The sequence below is a fragment of the Bos taurus genome, chromosome 6 (assembly GCF_002263795.3).
Source record: "Bos taurus isolate L1 Dominette 01449 registration number 42190680 breed Hereford chromosome 6, ARS-UCD2.0, whole genome shotgun sequence".
Lineage (NCBI taxonomy): Eukaryota > Metazoa > Chordata > Mammalia > Artiodactyla > Bovidae > Bos > Bos taurus.
In genome coordinates this window covers 89703920-89724278 of record NC_037333.1, presented here as the reverse complement: position 1 = coordinate 89724278, position 20359 = coordinate 89703920, and the positions used below count along the sequence as shown (strand labels likewise).

The 20359-nt window shown below is 38.6% G+C and overlaps 1 protein-coding gene across 2 annotated transcripts in view; it reads left to right on the top strand.

Moving 5' to 3' along the window:
* The window catches only part of BTC (betacellulin), a 50161-nt gene that overhangs the window by 7851 nt on the left and 21951 nt on the right, over nucleotides 1-20359 (top strand). Inside the window, 1 exon segment of one of the 2 annotated variants that reach the window (NM_173896.2) lies at nucleotides 16031-16129. In NM_173896.2, the coding sequence (NP_776321.2) occupies nucleotides 16031-16129 (99 nt within the window). 2 annotated transcript variants of the gene reach the window in all.

Sequence of the window (20359 nt, the reverse complement as noted above, 5' to 3'; positions counted from 1 at the left end):
TGTTTTCCTATCATCTTTGCTTTCCCTGCTGCCTACCCGCACATCTGTGGCATCCTTGGCTCGGGCTATGCCTCAGGTTCTTGGACTCTTGGCTCTTCCTCCCAGCCAGGAAACCTGGCCACTCATGTCCCAGGCCCAGGCCATTCCAGCTGGTACTGAACAGTTGGCATTGATCAGGCCAGGTGTTTTCCTTTGGTCTGTGCCTAAAATCACTTTGACCATCCTAGTCTGATCCTGTCCTTAAACAAATCTGAACCTGTGGGGTGACTCCTGCACTTTCCTGGAATGCTTGCAACACTGTGACACTTGGGGAACACTCCTTAGTGCAGATGGAGAAGGGTGATCTCGCTTTAGATTCCCCCTGATTGCATCCGTAGGCCTATTACTGAGAAGGAGTAAAAAGAGCATATCCTGAGTAATGTGGGCAAAAGTATAGATTCTGGGCTGGACCATCTAGGCATGATTCCCCTGGCGCTGTGGTTTAACAACTCCTTCCTCTTGGACAAATCTCTTAAACCCTCTTGGCATCAGTTTCTTCATCTGTAAAAGCTGACAGTAACAGAACTGAGACTGTTATGTGGACTGAGTGAGTTACTGCATAAAGCACTTCAGCTGTGCCTGCAATATAGTTAGTTCTAGATTAACACAGGCTGTTATAATGGATAACTGGAAAGCACAGATGAAATTATTAATTTTAAAAATTGTAGATATTTTGATTCTGGGTATTTCTAAAATACAATCAGCACCTACCAACTGGTGGGAAAACTTTCCCTTGCCTTTATTTCTCAAATTCCTCCTCCCACTAGTTATGAAATAGGCAATAGATACAAATTCTCAACAAGAGTTCTATTTTGGCTGGTTTTGGTAGGAAGGAACAAATGTAAGAAATGGTGCTGCAAAATGCTTATCTGCTTTCTAAAAATAAAAAGTCTCAATGGATTCTTCTTCAACCGCCAATTTTGATCCTAGTTTTGTGCAATGAAGAGCTTTCCAGCACTTGCCTGACATTGACCCCCAAACCCAGCATCTTAAGGTGAATCAGATAAATAGTCATTCTTCAGTAGCAGAGAAAAATAAAATATTTACAAGATAATTTTGATACTTTTAATCTCATCAAAATGAGGTTGTCTCATTTATTGGGAGTTATGCAAATAATTACCTTATATAAAGAGAATAAACTGTCATTTTTGAAGAATGAATGATGATGCAATGTCAAAATTCATTTCTAGATGTCAGACAGATGGAAAATAACCTGGTTGTTTCAGAAAAGCTTTCTTTTGACAAAACAACTTCTCCAGATTTTAAAGAGCCAAGAGCCCTGCATAAATATTAAGTTGTTCCATAATAATTGTCTTATAAGGTTGAGAAAGTTACTTAGGCTCTCTGTGCTGCATTTTCTTATCTATAGAATGACAATAATGATAGTAGTACTTATCATCTAGAGACATGGAAGTGTATTGAGGATAAAATAGGATAATGCAGGAAAAGATTTTAGCAGATAATTGGCTAAAAATTGCTCAAAATTTATTAATATTCTTAACTTTATGAATATGTAGATAACCTTTAAATTATTTCATAGGTGTGTCTAAAAGGGAAAAATAGAATCATTGTGTTCATTAAGCCTATTGGAGTGTTGTTTGTACTTTGATCAAAGGAAATTGCTATCATATTCACCACTGGAAGCATGCAAAGGAAAAAAATGAAGCAGAAGTCTGCCTCATTATAACCATGTTTTCCACAGTTCCATTAGAATGTAAATGGGACTCATGATGTCAGGGGTTTTTATCTGATTTGTTCGCGGCTATATTCCCAGTACAGAGGGAATATAGAATTGAGGATTCTTGTACATAGCAGATACTCTCACCTTAATTTAGGAAAATTTCTCCCAATAAGGCTCTGAAAAAAATAGAATCAGCTGCCTTGGGATGTGGTGAGCTTCGTGAGCCTGGATATGTCTGTAGTTGGGTGGCATTTAGGAAGGTTGTATAGAGGTGATTCCCAGGTGAGGTAGGAGTTGGACCAAATGACCACTGAGGGAGCTTATGTCTCTATGAATGATGGATGTTACTATGATGCTACTTCACTTTGGGGATACTTTGGAGGTAGGTAGATAGAGTTTCAAACTAAGAAACTGTCGGCTGACTTCCCTGAGAGGAGAAGAGGCAGGACATTTGGAGACCTTGGGGGCCAACGGTAAAGAATTTGAAAAAAAAAATCACTTATTCCCCCACTCTCCCTGCCCCAAACTGTATTCAGTAACCATGTCTTTCCATGACTAGAATTATCAAGGTTAACACAACCAACAATGCCAATACAGTATCATGTACCCCTCATATGATGTGATGAGAGTATATCCTGGGATATAGTATCAATCCCATGCTGTAGCCTCAGTTTTTGCCTTAAAGACTCTGCACTCTATATTTTACCATCTGTTGGGATGATAATTATCACTTGGGATCCTATTGTGAAGGGAAAAATCCCTGATATAACTATAATTGATAAGTTCTGTTGACTAAAATTTCAAATGTTATTATTTCAGGAGACACATTTATAAAATTGCCATCCTGTGATAGGAAACTTCCATGAGAAGATTCTCTACTCACTTTTAGATAAATGAAAATTACCCTGGAAGAGAGGGCAAGAAGTACAAAAATGTGACTTAGATGCCAGATGAAATGAATACACTTTTCATTGGCCTTGACAGAAGCATAACAAACAAAATGCACTCTGTTCTTTCTTACTGATTTCTAACCAACAGCATCCACCCCTATTAAATACTTCTTGAGTGGTTTTCTAGATTAGTCAGATGCTTTATTCAGGATGTGGTGAACAGAGGTTGCAAAGTTTCAATTAGAACTATGTGGTGTGACTATTTCTTAATGAGTCTTATTTTCATAGGTCACACAAGAAAATCAATTGAATAATTTCATAGTCACACCGCACACATCAAGAAGGCCCTTGTTGTCTAATAGTTCTGTGTATAATTCTTCACTCTGATTGGACATCTTTACTCATTGGCCCCCAGAGCATACTCAGCTCCTTTCTATGTCATTACCTTTGGTTCAGTTTGGTTTCCAACTTCTTTTGTGAAACTTTTCCCAGTGGTTTCTTCAGCTCAACACCTTGCCTCTTTTTGGAATTCTACTAGAATTTATTTTCTTTATAGTTATTTACCATTAGTCACTCAGTTGTGTCCAGCTTTTTGTGACAACGTGGACTGTCGTCTACGTGTCTTCAGTCCATGGAATTCTCCAGGCAAGTCTACAGGAGTAGGTATCCATTCCCTTCTCCAAGAGATCTTCTTGACCCAGGGATCGAACCCAGGACTCCTGCATTGTAGGCAGATTCTTTACCATCTGAGCCACCAGGGAAGCCCTGGCACTTATAAATATACTATCTGATATTGATTGATATTTCTTGTCTCTGCAAATGGTTTGATCAATAAAGATAATAATGGGTTAATGTTAAGTTGGGTTAAATTATTTTAAGGGCCTAAATTCTGGGACTTTTTTAGGTTGGGTGAGCATCTACTCTAAAACCCTATCTACTCTAAAACATAGGGTTTTCTTTTCTTTACCATTATTAAAGTTTGATGACTGTTTCCTCATGGGTCAGAGGCTGTGTTATCGCTGGATCGAGAGGCCAACTTTGCTATTCCTCCTCACTTTGCACTTGGATAATCCTCCTTGATAACAAATTTTCTTTTTCCTTGGTTCCTTTTGCTTCCTCTCGTTGAACTATTACAGAAATTCAGTGAGCCCAGAGCTTTTCATTTAAAGTGCTACAACGTCTGACTGTCTTGTCTGGCCTTATCATAAAGGAATAGGATTAAAAAAGTCAGGTTTTGACAACTGATGATTTCTAAGAAACTAGCTCTAGGTTACTATAGGGTTCTTATTCAATTTAGTCATTGTTGTCATAGATTTAATAATGGTCAATGGCCAAAATAAAAAGGTTGATTTACTGGCAAAGGCATTATTGTGTTGACAGCTTTCAGATATATGAGTTAGTTTATGTATGACAGGTTGTTACATTGCTTCCCTTTCTGAGCTTTAAAAATATTATTGTGGTGTTCTTTTATGAGTTAAATATATGTGATCCATCATCCTAAGTCCTTCTTAAACACTAAGATATTGTTTTTACCATTTTGAATAAAATTTTGTGTTTGAAGGAGGAAGGAGTTCATATTCTACTTCCCTTATTTTGAATGGACATAAATTATTTGTGAAGACTCTCATTTTTTTCTCTACCCTTTTCTAGGTCTCCTCTCCTAGCCCTGAAAATCTGGAACCGGTCTTTCATTTTTTTAAGAATACATAGTCCTTCTGGTGGTGTGATTTGAGAGATATTAGAAAAATCTCTCCTTGTCCTGGAACAAGGCTCCCTCTGAGGTGTTCTGATGCCACCAAATACTCCACTATATTGGGACACAAAGTCAGGCATTTCTTAAGGGCCCTTCAACTACCTCCGTTGTCCCTTGGTCTGCTCTCTGCTCATACCAGGTTGCCCGTCTTTCGGGACTTAGATACAAGGCCATGTCCCAGGGCAGGCATTCCAGCCTCTCACTCACCACGGGGCCAAAGAGAGGGGCAGGCAGCACCCAGAGGGGTAAATTTCATCCAGTGGGAAATGGGTGATGGAAGTGACTGGGGAAGAGAAATCCCTCCTGCATTCTTTCTCCTGTTGTGCTACTTCAAGATGTAGTTCCTTTACAGACTTTTTACATAGACCATGGATGAGTGGACGTGTCACTCATTTCTGTCTTTGTGACTCACTCTGGAGCTGCACCCAGAGTGACGGGTACACTCACGACGTTGCATTGTCTCCTTCTCGGCTTCCTTTCCTTTTTTCTCATTCTCACGACCCAGAGCTTGTACATCCCCTACAAAGTGATAATCCCTTAATCTGTATCTCAGGCTCCTAGAAAACCCAGTTGAGGCACTCTATTCTAGAGTATTTCTGTTGAGTTAAACAATTTCTTTCTTTGCAGGTATGCTTTGAAAGCAAATGCATTTGGAAAGGGAAATCTAGGAAGAAATTATGTTCTATTAGGGGAAATGTTAAAGCAATAGGAGGATACTGGTTTATAGGAGAGGAAAAGACAACAATGAAAAAGGATAGGAAAGGAGTCACCAAAAGATGGAGGAGAACATCAATGTCAAACTTAATCTATTTCACAGTTTTTTACTCAGCCACCCACAAGCTCAATGTTAAAAAGGATTTCTACTCCTGAATATTTTTTTCAAATTCATTTTAGATATGTCCTCTTTTTGGATGTAGAAAATACTTTTTGTGTATAGTATGCATGCTTAGGATTCTGTTTTTCTTTTTAACAATAGAGATACATTGGGGAAATTTCCCAGCTGCTTAAATTCTAACATTGATTTAAATTTTAAAACTTTATTAATTTTATTTTTCAGAAATTAAAAATTAGATATATAATACATTTGATTGCTAAATAGTATCATCTAAGATCTGAATTTATCTGTTATATTTGTATCATTGACTTATTTAACAAACCAACTGAATCAGTACCACCCATCTGACATAAACACCATGCTGAGTTGCTGACAGACTGTACTGAAAATACAAAGAAACATAAATGTAGAAGATGATGTATTTCTATTAATTGGTTGAAGTGTGTTCATGTTAATTATTTTTTAAAAAACACTGGAGAAAAACAGCATGTGAAAAGACCAACATACAGGTTTTTCTCACTGAACACATTTCATCTTGCACTTTAGAAGTGTAATAGGTATATGTACATTTATTTATCTTTTGTAGGTTGTTTCATAGGAATACTTTATACAAGAGGCAAATCACACCATAAATGTAGAAATGTCCCATTAATGAGAATGAGAATCTATATTTTACTAGAGAAATAAGAATTTTTTTGCTTTTAGTCCCATAGCTGCTATTCTGTTGAGTCCTATATTGTGACAGGTATTGTCAAGGTTAATAATCATAGTTTACTTTTTCCAGTTTCTTTAAGCAGCTAGCTAAATTGTTACCTTGTAAGTCATGTATTATAGGCCTCCATTTGTAGATGGACACCCTGTAGTTCAATGTTGAGTAACTTGATCATATCACAAAGCTGGTAAATTAAAAGGTACATTCAGGATTCAAATACAGCTCCATTTGTCTCCAAACATATCCTTTTCTTATTAATCCCTCTAATATAAATGAACTTTTGGGAATTTGACTATGAAATATTCTTCTGATTTCTGCTTATATTTGTAAATTGATATATTCTCTGTTGATTTACAGTTGGATTGCCTAATGGGACATGGAGTGTGATTTGAATCCTAAAATAAGATTGATATGATATCACAGGAAATCACTGGATTTAGTAGACACGAGTAGATGTCCTAAACTAGGACATACGGACATTTTGTGATACTGTTATATTATTTTAAAAATATAAAATGCACTTGGGTCTAAAAACGGAAAGTTCAGCTCAGAGATGAGGCAAATACAACATATGTGACTGTTTGGCTTGGTCACGTTTGATCTTTTTAAATAGTTGACCCAGCTGGTGTATGACTTACCTCAACATTAGCAGTAACTTTAAGACGACGGGTCATGCTCCTTGTCAACTGTGTCTCTTTGAATGCTTGTATTGTTCCCAATGACTTCATTCTCTATGCTGGCTGATGGGGATAATACTTTTAATACGTTCCATAATTTTTAATTTGAGAACCTCAAAGTGCAGAAAAGTAAATGGAGCTTTGACTCACTAAAGTAGAATTAGGTTTCTTTTCCTTTTTGTCTTTATGAGTAGATTCGCCATTTAAAAACCAACCCCAGAAATACAGACTCAATATCCAGTCACTTAGTAAGCGCAGCTAATTTAACTTTTTTGTGTGTTATTTTTATTGCTTGAATGCATCTGAGAATTCTGCAGGTCATGTGCAGCAGGGAGACATGGATAATAGACTGAATGAAAGAATAAGAAAACAAAGAGATTGTGAAATATTTGGATGGTAGCTAAAATTTAATGCAATATAAAGGGACAACTGCAAATTCATGTTTAGGTGAAAACTGAAACGAAACAAAACAAAACAAAGGAACAAAAAAATCCATCAATTCACTGCCTTCTAGCATATAAGAAACTTAGGAGTTTCTTTTTATTCTAAGCAGCATAAAACCCCTGAAATTAATGGAATAATTTAAAAGGGCTGATATGCTATGGGGCTGCATATGGTGCCTTTACTGTGGTGGTTGAGAGCCCCACTCCGTCTTTGCCAAACCATGTAAAATACTGCTTTATTTGAACCTTGTATTTAAGGAGGATGTAAGGTTTATGAGAGGTCTTGGTGATTTCAGGTAAAATGTGATTGAAGTCACCAGGACGTTTAACTTGAGAAAGAGAAATTCTTTCAGGAAGGCCTGATTTCTGGCTTCAAATATATGAGGATCTGTCATGAGAAAGAGAGATTAGACTTATTCTATGTGATTCCAATTAGCAGAGTAAAATTATGAAAAGGAAAAAACTAGTTCAACATAAAGAAGCATTTATAGAGGCTTAGAAATAGATGCTTAATATTTATTTCGAATGAATGACTGTGATCGAAAGAATGGGTGAATGGTCTCATTGAAATGGGATGCCTTATAAGACAGTGAAGTCTCTGTGCCAAAATTTTAAAGGTGGGCTTAATGAACTGTCTCAGGGGATGTTTTATAGAGAAGCTGAGAGTTGGTTGGGGGCTTTCCAGGTAGAGCTAGTGGGAACCCACCTGCCAATGCAGGAGACATAAGAGACATGGGTTCAATCCCTGGATTGGGAAGATCCCAGAGAGGAGGCCATGGCAACCCACTCCAGTATTCCTGCCTGGAGTATTGCCTGCCTCTCTCACAGATGGGGAAGCCTGGCAGGCTACAGTCCATAGGATTGCAAGAGTTGCACATGACTGAGGCAATTTAGCCATGAGAGTTGGTTGGTAGGAGATTTGAATACCTCTGAGGTTCTTACTAATTCTGAAATTTAATATAATTTGTGACTCTTGAATGAAAATCTTATGTTTTCCACATCTAGGATCATACTTTCTTTCATTTTCTCTAAAATAAAATCCATAGGTTCTCTGATAAACATAATTTTAATAATGTGTCTTCTTTTAAAAATTCTTTTGCTAAATTATTGCACTTGATTTTTGTGAACTAGATCATGGGATAGGCAGAGAGCCTTTGATTGTACTTTTTCTTGAGGAAAAAGTTCAGGAGAGTGTGTTAATTAACTCAAGGTCAAGTGGTGAATTAATGGCTGAGTCTGGTGATCTTTCTATAAGATAATGGCATTTTCCCTAAGAAATTTTTTAAGTCAAAATTTGAGCCTTTGAAGCTATGCAATTGAATTAGATTAAAGGAATATATTTAAAAAATGAAAGCTGTGTTTTGGATAAAAAAAAAATTAAAATGGTTTGAAGAGAATTTCAGTGGTTCTCAACCAATGTAATTTCTCACCCAAGGAAACATTTGGCAAGGTCTGGAGATAGTTTTGATTGTGACGTTAGGGTTGGATGGAGGAAGGGAGGGGGATGACACTGGCATTTTGTGGGCAAAAGCCAGGTATACTGCTAGTCATAGTACAGCACATAGCATCCTGAAAGAAAGAATTATCCAGCCCCAAAATGCTAGTAGTGTGAAAGTGGAGAAACCCATTAGATATTTCCCACTCATTTTAACCAGAACGTGTGTTTCTGTGATCAATGAGGTAAGATATATTGAATATAAGATGTCTTTAAGCTTTTATTCACCAAGGACTTTTCATTCACTTGAAATAAAGTTATATCTGCCAGAACTACTAACTTTGACAGCCAAGGACTGCCTTGCAATTGCAGTGGCCCTGCCTTTTGGGCTAAACTTTCCAAACTCTCTGCCTCTGTCATTCATTCATCCTTTGCCTCTCCCTTGTACCTTTGGCATCTTCCTGTCAATTATCTTTCATAATAAGGATGAAAGCAAAATAATTCTCTTTTCTGTACATATTGACTAATGGTACCCTTCCCTTTCTAATCTTTGAAGAATAATCTACAGTTATTTGCACATGTTTCATGCCATTTCTATCTAGCAAGATATTGTTAGTGCTTTTTGGTTTTCAAATCTAATGCATATATTTCAGTTTTTATTTTTAATTCTCCATCAGCCCTTATCCCTGCTTTTGCTCAGTCATGTCCAACTCTTTGCAACCCTAGGGACTATATCCTGCCAGGCTCCTCTGTCCATGGGATTTTCAAGGCAAGAATACTGGAGTGGGTCACCATTTCCTCCTATAGGGAATCTTCCCGACCCAGGGATCTAACCAAAGTCTCCTGCACTGCAGGTGGTTCTTTACTGCTGAGTCACCATATACAGTTGATCAAATTCTTCTAGGAAACTTCTCTTCTTAGTTCTGTGGCTGTTCCTTCTTGATCCCTTGAGGTCTCTTCTCTTTCTGCTCCTCTATGATACTGGGTTTTTTTTTTTTTTTTTTCAGGATTGTATGCTTAGTCAGCTTTTTTTTTCTTTTCACATAGTTCTTTCTAACAGATCCATATCAATGGTGTTAAATACCAGTTTATTTTTCATGACTCCAAAATTCAGAACCTGTAGCTTTGACTTCACTCCAGGGTTCCAGATCTAATATCTATCTACTATTTGTAAATGAGACACAGTCATGTCAGATTCAGAATGTCTAAAACTGAATTTTTCTCCATGCCTATTTTATTCAGTTTGGGCTGCTGTAATAACATAACATAGCCTTGGTGGCTTGTAAACAACAAACATTTATTTTCCACAGTTCTGGAGGCTGCTAAGTCCCAGATGAAGATCTCTAGCAGATTCAGTGTCTGGAGAGAGCCTGCTTCCTGGTTCATAGCCAGCCATCTTTCTACTGTGTCCTCACATGGCAGAAGAAGCAAGGGAGCTCTGTGAGGTGTCTTTCATAAGGTCTGATCCCAAACATGAGGGCTCCACCCTCACGACCTAGTCACATCACATTCGAGATTAGGTTTCAACAAAACAGTCTGTAGCAATCCTCAACCTGTTTGTTTTCTTGTATACCTTATACAGGTGGTTGGTACCGCAATCCAGCCAGTAACTCTAGTCACAAACTGTGGAGTCATCCTAGACTCCTTTTACCCCACCTCCTACTCTAGCTTATTAGTCACCAAGTCTTTTTTGTTTATATTTCACTTTGTGCATGTCTCTCATGTTAATTTCTTCTTCTCCATAGGGTTGTGTTGCCACCACCGTCATTTAGGTGTATCTGAATCACCTGTACTGGTATTAAAGGAACCTTTTCAAAGTGGAAAAACAGACGATCACAATGGTTCTCACTTAAAACTTTCCAATGACCCCATTTTAACTACACGAAAGTGAAAGTGTTAGTTGCTTAGCCACATCCAACTCTTTGTGACTTCTTGGACTGTAGCCCTCCAGGCTCCTCTGTCCATGGGATTTTCCAGGCAAGAATCCTGGAATGGGTTGCCATTTCCTTCTTCAGGGGATCTTCCTGACCCAGGGATGGAATCTGGGTCTCCCGCATTGCAGGCAGATTTTTTTTTACTGTCTGAGCCACCAGGGAAGCAGATCCAAAGTAATTAACATGGCTCTTGGCCATTTGTGCAGAGAAGGTGATGGCACTCCACTCCAGTACGCTTGCCTGGAAAATCCCATGGATGGAGGAGCCTGGTAGGCTGCAGTCGGACACGACTGAGCGACTTCACTTTCACTTTTCACTTTCATGCATTGGAGAAGGAAATGGCAACCCACTCCAGTGTTCTTGCCTGGAGAATCCCAGGGACTGGGGAGCCTGGTGGGCTGCTGTCTATGGGGTTGCATAGAGTCGGACACGACTGAAGTGACTTAGCAGCAGCAGCAGCCATTTGTGACCCACGGGCCCCCCAATCTTTTCTTCCATCACAATCCCCACCAGCCCTCCAAAGAACTGGACAAGTTGTATTATTCATGCCATGCCTTTTTATAAGTTGTCTCTTTCATTTAGAATGCCCTGGTTAGTTACAATTTTAGTTGTCTTTTTCTTAAAAATTAATTTTGTTTTTAATAAAGTAATACACATACACAGATTTTTAAAAATCAAATAGTGCTAAAAGGATCATAATATTGAATAGCAGATCTTTGTTCCTGCCTTCCTGGCTCTTCACCTTGCTAGAATCAACCACTTTTGACTCTTTAAGGTGCTGCGTCTGTATTTACCTCTGTATTGCTAAACCATTTGTAATACTATTTCATGAGTTGTCAAGTTTAGACTTGTTGAGTTTCTCTTCTCATTCCAGTATAGTGACTATAAGGGTAATACTCAAAACACTTTGATGATGAGCACTGCATAGATGAGCACTGCATAGATAATGATTAATCACAACTAGTTACTCTACATGGTCTATGTTGGCTAATTAATGGTCTTAATTTTATGACACATTTGATAGCCCAGTTGGTAAAGAATGTATCTGCAATGCAGGAGACCACAGTTCGATTCCTGGGTCAGGAAGATCTGCTGGAGAAGGGATAGGCTACCTACTCCAGTATTCTTGGGCTTCCCTTGTGGTTCGGCTGATAATGAATCTGCCTGCAATGCAGAAGACCTGGGTTCAATCCCTGGGTCCCCTGGAGAAGGGAAAGACTACCCACTCTAGTATTCTGGCCTGGAGAATTCCATGGACTGTATAGTCCATGGGGTTGCAAAGAGTCAGACATGACTGAGTGACTTTCACTTTCATCAGTATTTATATTATCATTACCACATAAATATTGTCAACTGCTGAAACAATATGATATAATCACGTTATCTTGATAACTCAGTATTTGTTTTCTAGAAGTTTTGATGTTTTAAAAAAGCATTTATTACCTATTAAAAAGTCACTGTAATTCCCACCTTCTCTGTGAAGTTTTTGCTGCTATGCAAGTTGATTCTCCACCCTGTGTTAGTCCCATGCTACCTGTTCTGCTTATCACATTATATCTTATGGATTTGTGTATCGATCTTCCTTATAAGAATATGAGTTCCTTGAAGGTAGTGATGATATTTGTTATCTTTGAACATTCAGTGTCTTGCATCAGTGCCAAATCCAAAATGTTTAATAAATATCTGTTGAATTATGGATGAAACAGGAGCGTCCTTTCTCTTTGAAGCAGCCTTCAATATTGAGTAGATGCTTTTGTGAGCACTTCTCTGATTTCTGAGTCTCTCCATATGGATCACACACTCAGATTCCTGTCAGGGTCTAGGAAGTTAAAATAAATGAACTCAGCAAGCCTGATGGAGTCTGTGGCATTTAAAGAGGTCATGTGCTACTAGGTTCCAGCTAGTTGTTGCTATGAAGGTGTTTCAGACTTCCACTTTTTAAGTAGAAGCAGAAAAATCCAGGCTTGATATAAACCATCATGATTCAGTTTTAAAAAAACTATGCAGACCAAGTAAATTGTTCTTTAAAATCAAGCTTGATTTGGTTCATGACCACCAGCTAATGAAGATTATTGCATGGGAGTAGGAGGAGCTATGTACCTCATCACAGACCCTTGAACTTGGTGTCTAATTGGCCCGAGAATGTCTAACCCAAGGGGTCCTCCCAGGGGCTCTCCCTAGTGGAATTTCTTTGCCAGCTGATGCCAGCATGTGGAGTGAGCCTTAGCAGAAGACAGCCTGGGCACAGCCTGCCAGAGTGTTCGGAGGCCCAGGCAGGATTTCCATGGAATCAGGACTTCCTCTGTCATGTGGGAATAAAGAATGTTGTGTTAAATTATAAACTGATAAGGGAAGGAACTCAAGAAGATTAAAAGTTGTACACTATCTGTCAAGCCGTGTGTGTATCTTTTCTTATGTTAATTTACATTTTACAATAGTCTTAAGATGAAGATATTGCCATCCTTAGTTTGCAGATGTTAAATCTCTATGAGATTTAATGGTTTTTTTTTTTTCAGTTTCCATCATCAGAACAGATTAACCGAAGAATTAATGCCTCTGATTGTGCCCATGAAGAAAGCCCATATGTGGGGTTTTAAAAATGCTTTAAACCTGTTTTATAATAAAAAAGCATAAAATTTTCCACTGGACATTGACATTGGGATCTTTGAACTTAATGTTTGTTTTGTATGTTCATAGATTAATCTAAGATCACTCTTCTATCAACATTTGTTGAATATCCCTTGTGTTCTGTGTTAAATAACAGGATTTCAGAGCTGGGAAATATATAGCTCCTGTACTTGAGAAGTCTTAAATGACTGTTTCTGGTTTGTTCTAAGTGTGAAAGGAGGAGCCAGGTAACAGGGTTAAAGGCAGAAAAATATATAGAAATTTGGTATCCAAATTGTGCCAAATTGTGTTTGTTTTTTTTTTTTTAAATTTGAGCTGCTCCTTTTTTATTGTTTCAACAAACAGAATAGTCAAGTAGAAAAATTAGAAAGTGCAAATTAGGATAATTAACAAAAAATTCTTCTAACCATGTGGGCAACTCTATCTACTTACTTACCCATCTTTTTTTTAAACTATTTATCTATATGGATATTTTTATATTTATCACAAACACATGCAGAAAAAAACACTCAGATCTCACTAATTACTAGTCTATAACTTGCTTCTCTTACTGAGGGATATTTTTAAATGTTTGAAAATAAATTTTTATGACTGAAGAGCATTATATTACCCAGAAGTATTTCCTATATCTTTAATCAGCTCTCTATTGTTAGATATTTAGGCCAATTTCTAATTTTTTTATAAGCCATGTCACATGTAGAAATTTTGTAGTGAAATCTTTTTATGTATTTTAATTTATTTCCTTGGGAAAACTTGCTAGAAATGAGATTACTGGATTTAAGCACTTGGACAATTTTTAAGCTTTTAGCTAAAAGTCCTGATAAATTGTCCTGCGGAAGAGTAGTAATAATTTACCTATTATCAATGGATATGAGTTTCTTTTTTTCTTCACTGTTTTCAATGCTAGGTACCACCTCTTTAAAAAAAAAATTTTTTTTCCCCCCAATTCAATAGAGAGAGAAAAAACTCTCTGTTTTGAAAAAACTGTTTTTGAAACTCTTCCCGCCTTTGAACTTTCTAGATTCTATTGTTATCTGGTACAATACTATCACTGTGTTTTGGTTACTTGGTTGGCTGATTACCTGCCTTAGCAGCTTTGGAGGAGTTTGAGGGTAGAGCATTTCCTGTCCACAGGTGTGTTTTGGGGGTGCTTGTGGATGTTTGTTGAGCTTAATTGTACTTGAAGGACATGTGCAGCTTATAACCTTGTCAACACAACCAGTGGGCAAGTTACTCTGTTCTTGCAAGTTACTCTGTTCCTACTAGTTACATAATAATGAGTAATTTAACAGTACTGATTAAGCGTTAACACTGCATTAAGTGCCTTGCATACTTTGCTGGTTGGAGCCTCACGACAGCACTCTGAAGAAGGGATAATAATTATCTCCATCTTGCCAATGAGGAAACCGAGAGGTTATGAAATTCGCCCATGGTACATGGCTCTAAAGTGGCAAAAACAGATTATGAACTCAGGATCATCCAGCTCCCAAGCCGTTTTATCATTCCTCCTCTGCCCTCTCCTCTCCAGCTTCTTATTATAGATATTTTAAAGTATATGTAAAAGTAGAGACAACAGCAGAGTGAACCTTGACATACATACCACCCAGCTTCAACAATGAGCAATATAGGGACCATCTTGTTTCATCTATGCCTTTCCCTCACTGCTGCACACCTGTCTTCCCTTTTTGGATTATTTTAAAGCAAATCAGAGATACATTAATTTCCTTAATAAGTATTTAAATACATATCTCTAAGAGATATAATTCTGTTTTTAAAATCTAAACCACAATATCATTATCACACTTGTTGCTGCTGCTGTCGCTTCAGTCGTGTCTGACTCTGTGCGACCCCATAGGCGGCAGCCCACCAAGCTCCTCCATCCCTGGGATTCTCCAGGCAAGAATACTGGAGTGGGTTGCCATTTCCTACTCCAATGCATGCATGCATGCTAAGTCGCTTCAGTCGTGTCCGACTCTATGAGACCGTATGGCTAGCAGCCCACCAGGATCCTCTGTACACAGGATTCTCTAGGTAAGAATACCGGAGTGGGTTGCCATTTCCTTCTCCTATCACACTTGACACTCTAACAATTTCTTAAGATTGTCAGATTCCCCTGATTATATTTACTGTGATTTTTACTGTTGGTTTGTTTGAATCAGAATCCCTGCAAGGACTACCCTTTGTATTCTAAACTTTCCTAACCTCAGCACCATGTTCCTTTCCTCCGCCTGCTTTTCCATGAGGCCTGTCCTTCTCAGAGACAGAGTTACTAAGCTGGAGGAACTTCAAATTTTAAAACAGTTCCTATGAATTGAATATCTAGTTTGCATCTCCCCAGATGGAAGCACACTGGGTAGTTAAAACTTGAGAAGCACTGGGCATGTGAAGACCAGTGGAGAAAATACATTGCCACATGGGTTCATTATCCCTCTTCCCTGAAGCTCACCAGTGTATATATATCCATCAGGTGGCTGAGAACTCCCTTTGTGCTTCTGCTCATAGGATAAGGCTCCATCACAGCTATGGCTAAGTCTTCTCACTTACGGGGCCAGGTCTCATCAGATATAAGTGATGTGTGTGTGTTGTTTGTTCAGTCGTGTCTGACTCTTTGCAACTCCACGGACTGTAGCCCTCCAGGCTCCTCTGTCTATGGGATTTCCCAGGCAAGAATACTGGAGTGGGTTGCCATTCCTTTCTCCAGAGGATCTTCCCAAACCCAGGGATCGAACCCAGGTCTCCCACATTGTGGGCAGATTCTTTAATGTCTGAGCCACCAAGGAAGCCCAGAAAGTGATACTGGTTTGAAAATTCTGTCTTGAGCCTTGAGCTTGAAAAATGAGACATGCTGGCCTGGGTGCCCCTTCCATGCTGCAAGAAAATAACTTGGAAATGGGAGCCACAGGCTTGTTATTTTCATAAATGGTTGAGACTTTGATAGAATCTTTTGTCTTGAGCACGTTTTCAAGGTTTCATGTTTATTTTGGTTCTGTTTCGAACTTGAAGGTCTAGTGATCCTCCACTGTGTTCTGGCAGATGGGAATTCAACCAGAAGTCCTGAAGATGATGGCCTTCTTTGTGGAGATCACGCAGAAAACTGCCCAGGTAATGCATAACTACTGATGTCTTTGTATTTCATCAGTTTTGTATTCAATCTCAGAAAGCTGACTTCTCTAAATTTTAAGTTGATAATACAGTAATCATAAAACCAGATAGTTTTTTGAGCACTTGCTAATGTACCAGGCACTGGGCTTTACATACAGTAGTGCATTCACTCCTTGCAAGAACTCTATGAGCTAGTAACATTTTTTACTTTATTTCAAGGTGAAGCTAGAAAGAATATGTAATTGCCAAAGGTCACACTGCTGGTATACTGCAAATCTGGGATTCACACTCAGGTCTTTCTCATTCCATCATAGATGTGACTTCCAGCCTCTAGCATCATGTGATATCTTAGACTAGATTCATAGAAAGTTGGCACATTCTATTCAAATTCAAAATTTTATTTTCTATTTTATAACTTAAAAGAAGGGAAGAAGGCATCAATTTTTAAAACATATTTTACCTTACAGATGCTTGAATTAGTATTCTCAAAGTTATTAGTCTGAGGCAGGGGTCAACTTTAGTAGAGTCAGATAGTAAAAACTGAGATTTTGTGGGGTTTGTGGTCTTTTTTGGAACTACTCTGCTCTGCCATTGAAAGCAGCCATAGACAGTATGCAAATGAATGGCTTTGGATGTCTTCCAATAAGACTTTTTTTTTTAGAGAAAGAAGCTGTGAACAAGATTTGGTTTTTGGGTCACAGCTGACTGACTTCTGGTCTAAGGTCTGTCTGTCATTTATACACTGTATGGTCTGATCTTCTACAGAGGCTGTTTCTTGTTTCAAAACAAAACACAATACAACATAGGCCAGTTCTGAAAGTAGGGCAGAGTGGAGAAGAACCTCTGGAAACTTCTCTGAGCTGCAGTATGGTGACCTGGTGCAAGTGCTCCTTTCCTAGTGTCCTGGGGATGTTGTAACTGAGCCAGGAGCACGCTGAGCAAGTCGTCCTGATGTGAGTCATCAGTTCTAGCCCGACTTTCCTCTTTCCTCCCTCCCCTTAGTGGGTGGCCTGGAGAGTGCCCATGGGCTGTGGAGTCCATGCTGTCTTAGATCCTGACGGTGTGAGTCTTGTCACCTGTGTAGTGAGAAGGACAAAGCCTACTTTATATGTGTGTTTTCCTTCAGTCTGGTTTCGAATGTCTTAAATGACACTTTCACATTTCCTTTGGGAGATTATTCTGTAATCTCATGATTGACAGGGTTAAAAACTATTACTTATCATTCTCCTAAATGTAGTTTTAAATTTTGTTATTGTCATGAGAACTTTTAACAACATTTTAAGTGCATGATACAATATTACTGGGGCTTCCCAGACCCCACCTGCCAATGCGGGAGACTAAGAGGCCTCGGTTTGATCCCTGAGTCGGGGAGATCCCTGGCGGAGGGCATGGGAACCCACCCCAGTATTCTTGCCTAGGAAATCCTATGGACAGAGAAGCCTAGAAGGCTACAGTCCATAGCGTTGTAAAGAGTCAAAGACAACTGAAGTGACTTAGCATATATTATTAACTATAGCATGTGATGTTGGATAGCAGATCTCTAGTAATTATTTATCTTACAGAACTGAAGCTTTATAGCCCTTGAATAACAAACAAGGCCTCTCCCCGCAACCTGTGGCAACCACCATTCTACTCTGTTTCTGTGCATTTGGCTATTTAGATACTCATATAAGTTGAATCATGTATTACTTGTCCTTTGGTGACTGGTTTATTTCTTTTAGCATAATGCCCTCCAGGTTCATCCATGTTGCTGCATATTGCAAAATTTTCTTCTTTGTCAAGATTGATTAATATTCCATTGTCTGTATATACTGTATTTCCTTTATCAATTCATCTCTTGATAAATATTTTGGTTGTTTCCACATCTTGGCTATTGTGAATAATGCTACAATTAACATGGGAATGCAGCTTCTTTTTTGAGATCCTGATTTTTGGATAAATATCCAGGAGTGGTATTGTTGGATCATATGGCTGTTCCACTTAAAATTTTTGAATAAACTCCTTGCTATTTTCTATAGAGGCTGTAGATTGCACTTTCAGTCTATAAATTGTTTCCTAGTTTGTTTAAGGTCACAGGTAAGCAGAGTAGCCTGACATGAACTTGGAAAGACTGGCTCTAGAATGTGTATTGTTAATTCCCATGGTAATATTCTAGAATCACTTTAGAAGACTGGAATGTTCAATACATGAGAAAAATTCTGAAAAAAACAATTCCTTGAAAGTGCAAATGACAGTAGTTTCTTGAAAGAGAAATTAATGTAAAACAGGAGCAGATTGTCTCTGTTGAGTAACTGTGTGACCTTGAGCACATTGCTCAAGCTTTCAAAGACTTAATTTGGAACCTGTAAAATAAAGAAGTGACTTTCAGTGGTCCCCAACCTTTTTGGCACTAGGGATTGATTTCATGGAAGACAATTTTTCCACAGACTGGGGATGGGGGTGTTGTTTGGGGATGATTCAATTGCATTACTTGTATTGTGCACTTTGAAAGTGAAAAAGTGAAAGTGTTAGTCAGTCAGTCATGTCTGACTCTTGTGACCCCATGGACTGTAGCCTGCCAGGGTCCTCTGTCCTTGAAATTCTCCAGGCAAGAATACTGGAGTGGGTTGCCATTCCCTTTTCCAGGGGATCTTCCCGACCCAGGGGCGGAACTCAGGTCTCCAGCTTTGTAGGCAGATTCTTTACTGTTTGAGCCACCAGGGAAGCCCATCGTGCGCTTTATTTCTATTCAAATGCTGCTGATCTGACAGAAAGTACCGGTCTACACCCTGGAGGTTGGGGACCCCTGAATTAAATGATTTTTAAGGGTCCTTCTTGTTTCTAAATGATTTCAGGATTTTACTTGCCAACAGCCCCAGTCTTTAAGCATTCCATTTTTAGTCCGTCGTTTTCTATCTTGAATGAAACATTTATTCAGTTTGTCAGTACTTATGAGCTACCTACTATACAGGAGGCCCTGTTCCAAGTGCCAAGGATGCAGCAATGAACAAAATAGTCAAAGATGAGGTCACAAAGGTAATAGGAAAAAAGAGGCAGATGCCATTTACTGAGATGAGGAAGGACAAGATTTGAGGAGGGTGGAAATCCTAGGTTCCATTTTGGAAGTGTTAAGTTGAAATGCCAGTGAGATATATGTTAATGAGGCGGTTAGCATGGGAGGAAGAGATCTGGGATGGAAACAAATTTGGGCATTGTTATCATTAAGCTGTTTGAAGCCAGGAAACACCCAGAGAGGAAGAGGAGCAAGGAGAAAAGCTGAGTAAGTGTTGCGCCTCAATGCATTGCAAAATTTAGGAGCTGAGGGAGTTGAAGTCAAACCAGCCAGGGAGAATGAGCAAAGGAGGCATCACATGCACTCTTGAAAAACAAAAAGAAATGCAATTTTTTCCCTGTCCATTCTTATTTATCTCCTAGCCAAGAATAATTTTAAATATATGAAGTACACGCAAATCTCAACACTGAATTCTTTCTTCTTCCTTTAAAAGGGCTAGAATGAAAAGAGCAGCTATAAGTGAATGTCCAGTCCTGTAAGCTCACAGATGGTTGACACAGTCCTTCTGGGTAAAAGACTTGCTGATGAGGCCTGATTGGCCCTCTGTATAAACATATCCTAGAAGCTCAGGAGGGTAACAAATACATCTGTGAGATTTATTTTTCTTTTCCTGGAGAAATAGACCAATTCACATTTTGACAAAAAATGGCATTGAATGTAAGACAAATGGGAATCCTCAATTACAATAAATTTTCTGATGTTGCACTTTTTCAAGAGCATCCTGAATTTACATTCCCCTGTCCCACGGAGATAGTTGGCAAGGTAAGAAGAAAAATTAACTTAAAAAATATAAAACCTTCTTCCTCCCTTCTTGGTTTAAGAAGGTTGTAAAATGAAGTCCCTACTGGGAAGAGGTCTAAAATATTAAAGTCTCAGGCTGTACTTCATAGTCTAGGAGGAAATTTTCTCCAGATTCTGCTGTGACCATTTGAACTCTTCGGTGCACTGGTTGTTTTCCACTCTTTTTAGGTCAGATATCTGTGTGTGAAGGTCAATTAATAAGGATTTTTTTCCCTTCCTCTCTCTCTTTGTTAACATTTGTAGGACTTCTATCTCAAAATTTATAAAGTTGAGAAGTTTAAAGTGTTAGTTGTTCAGTCATGTTCGACTCTTTGCGACCCCATGGACTGTGGCTTGCTAGGGTTCTCTGTCCATGGAATTCTTCAGGCAAGAATACA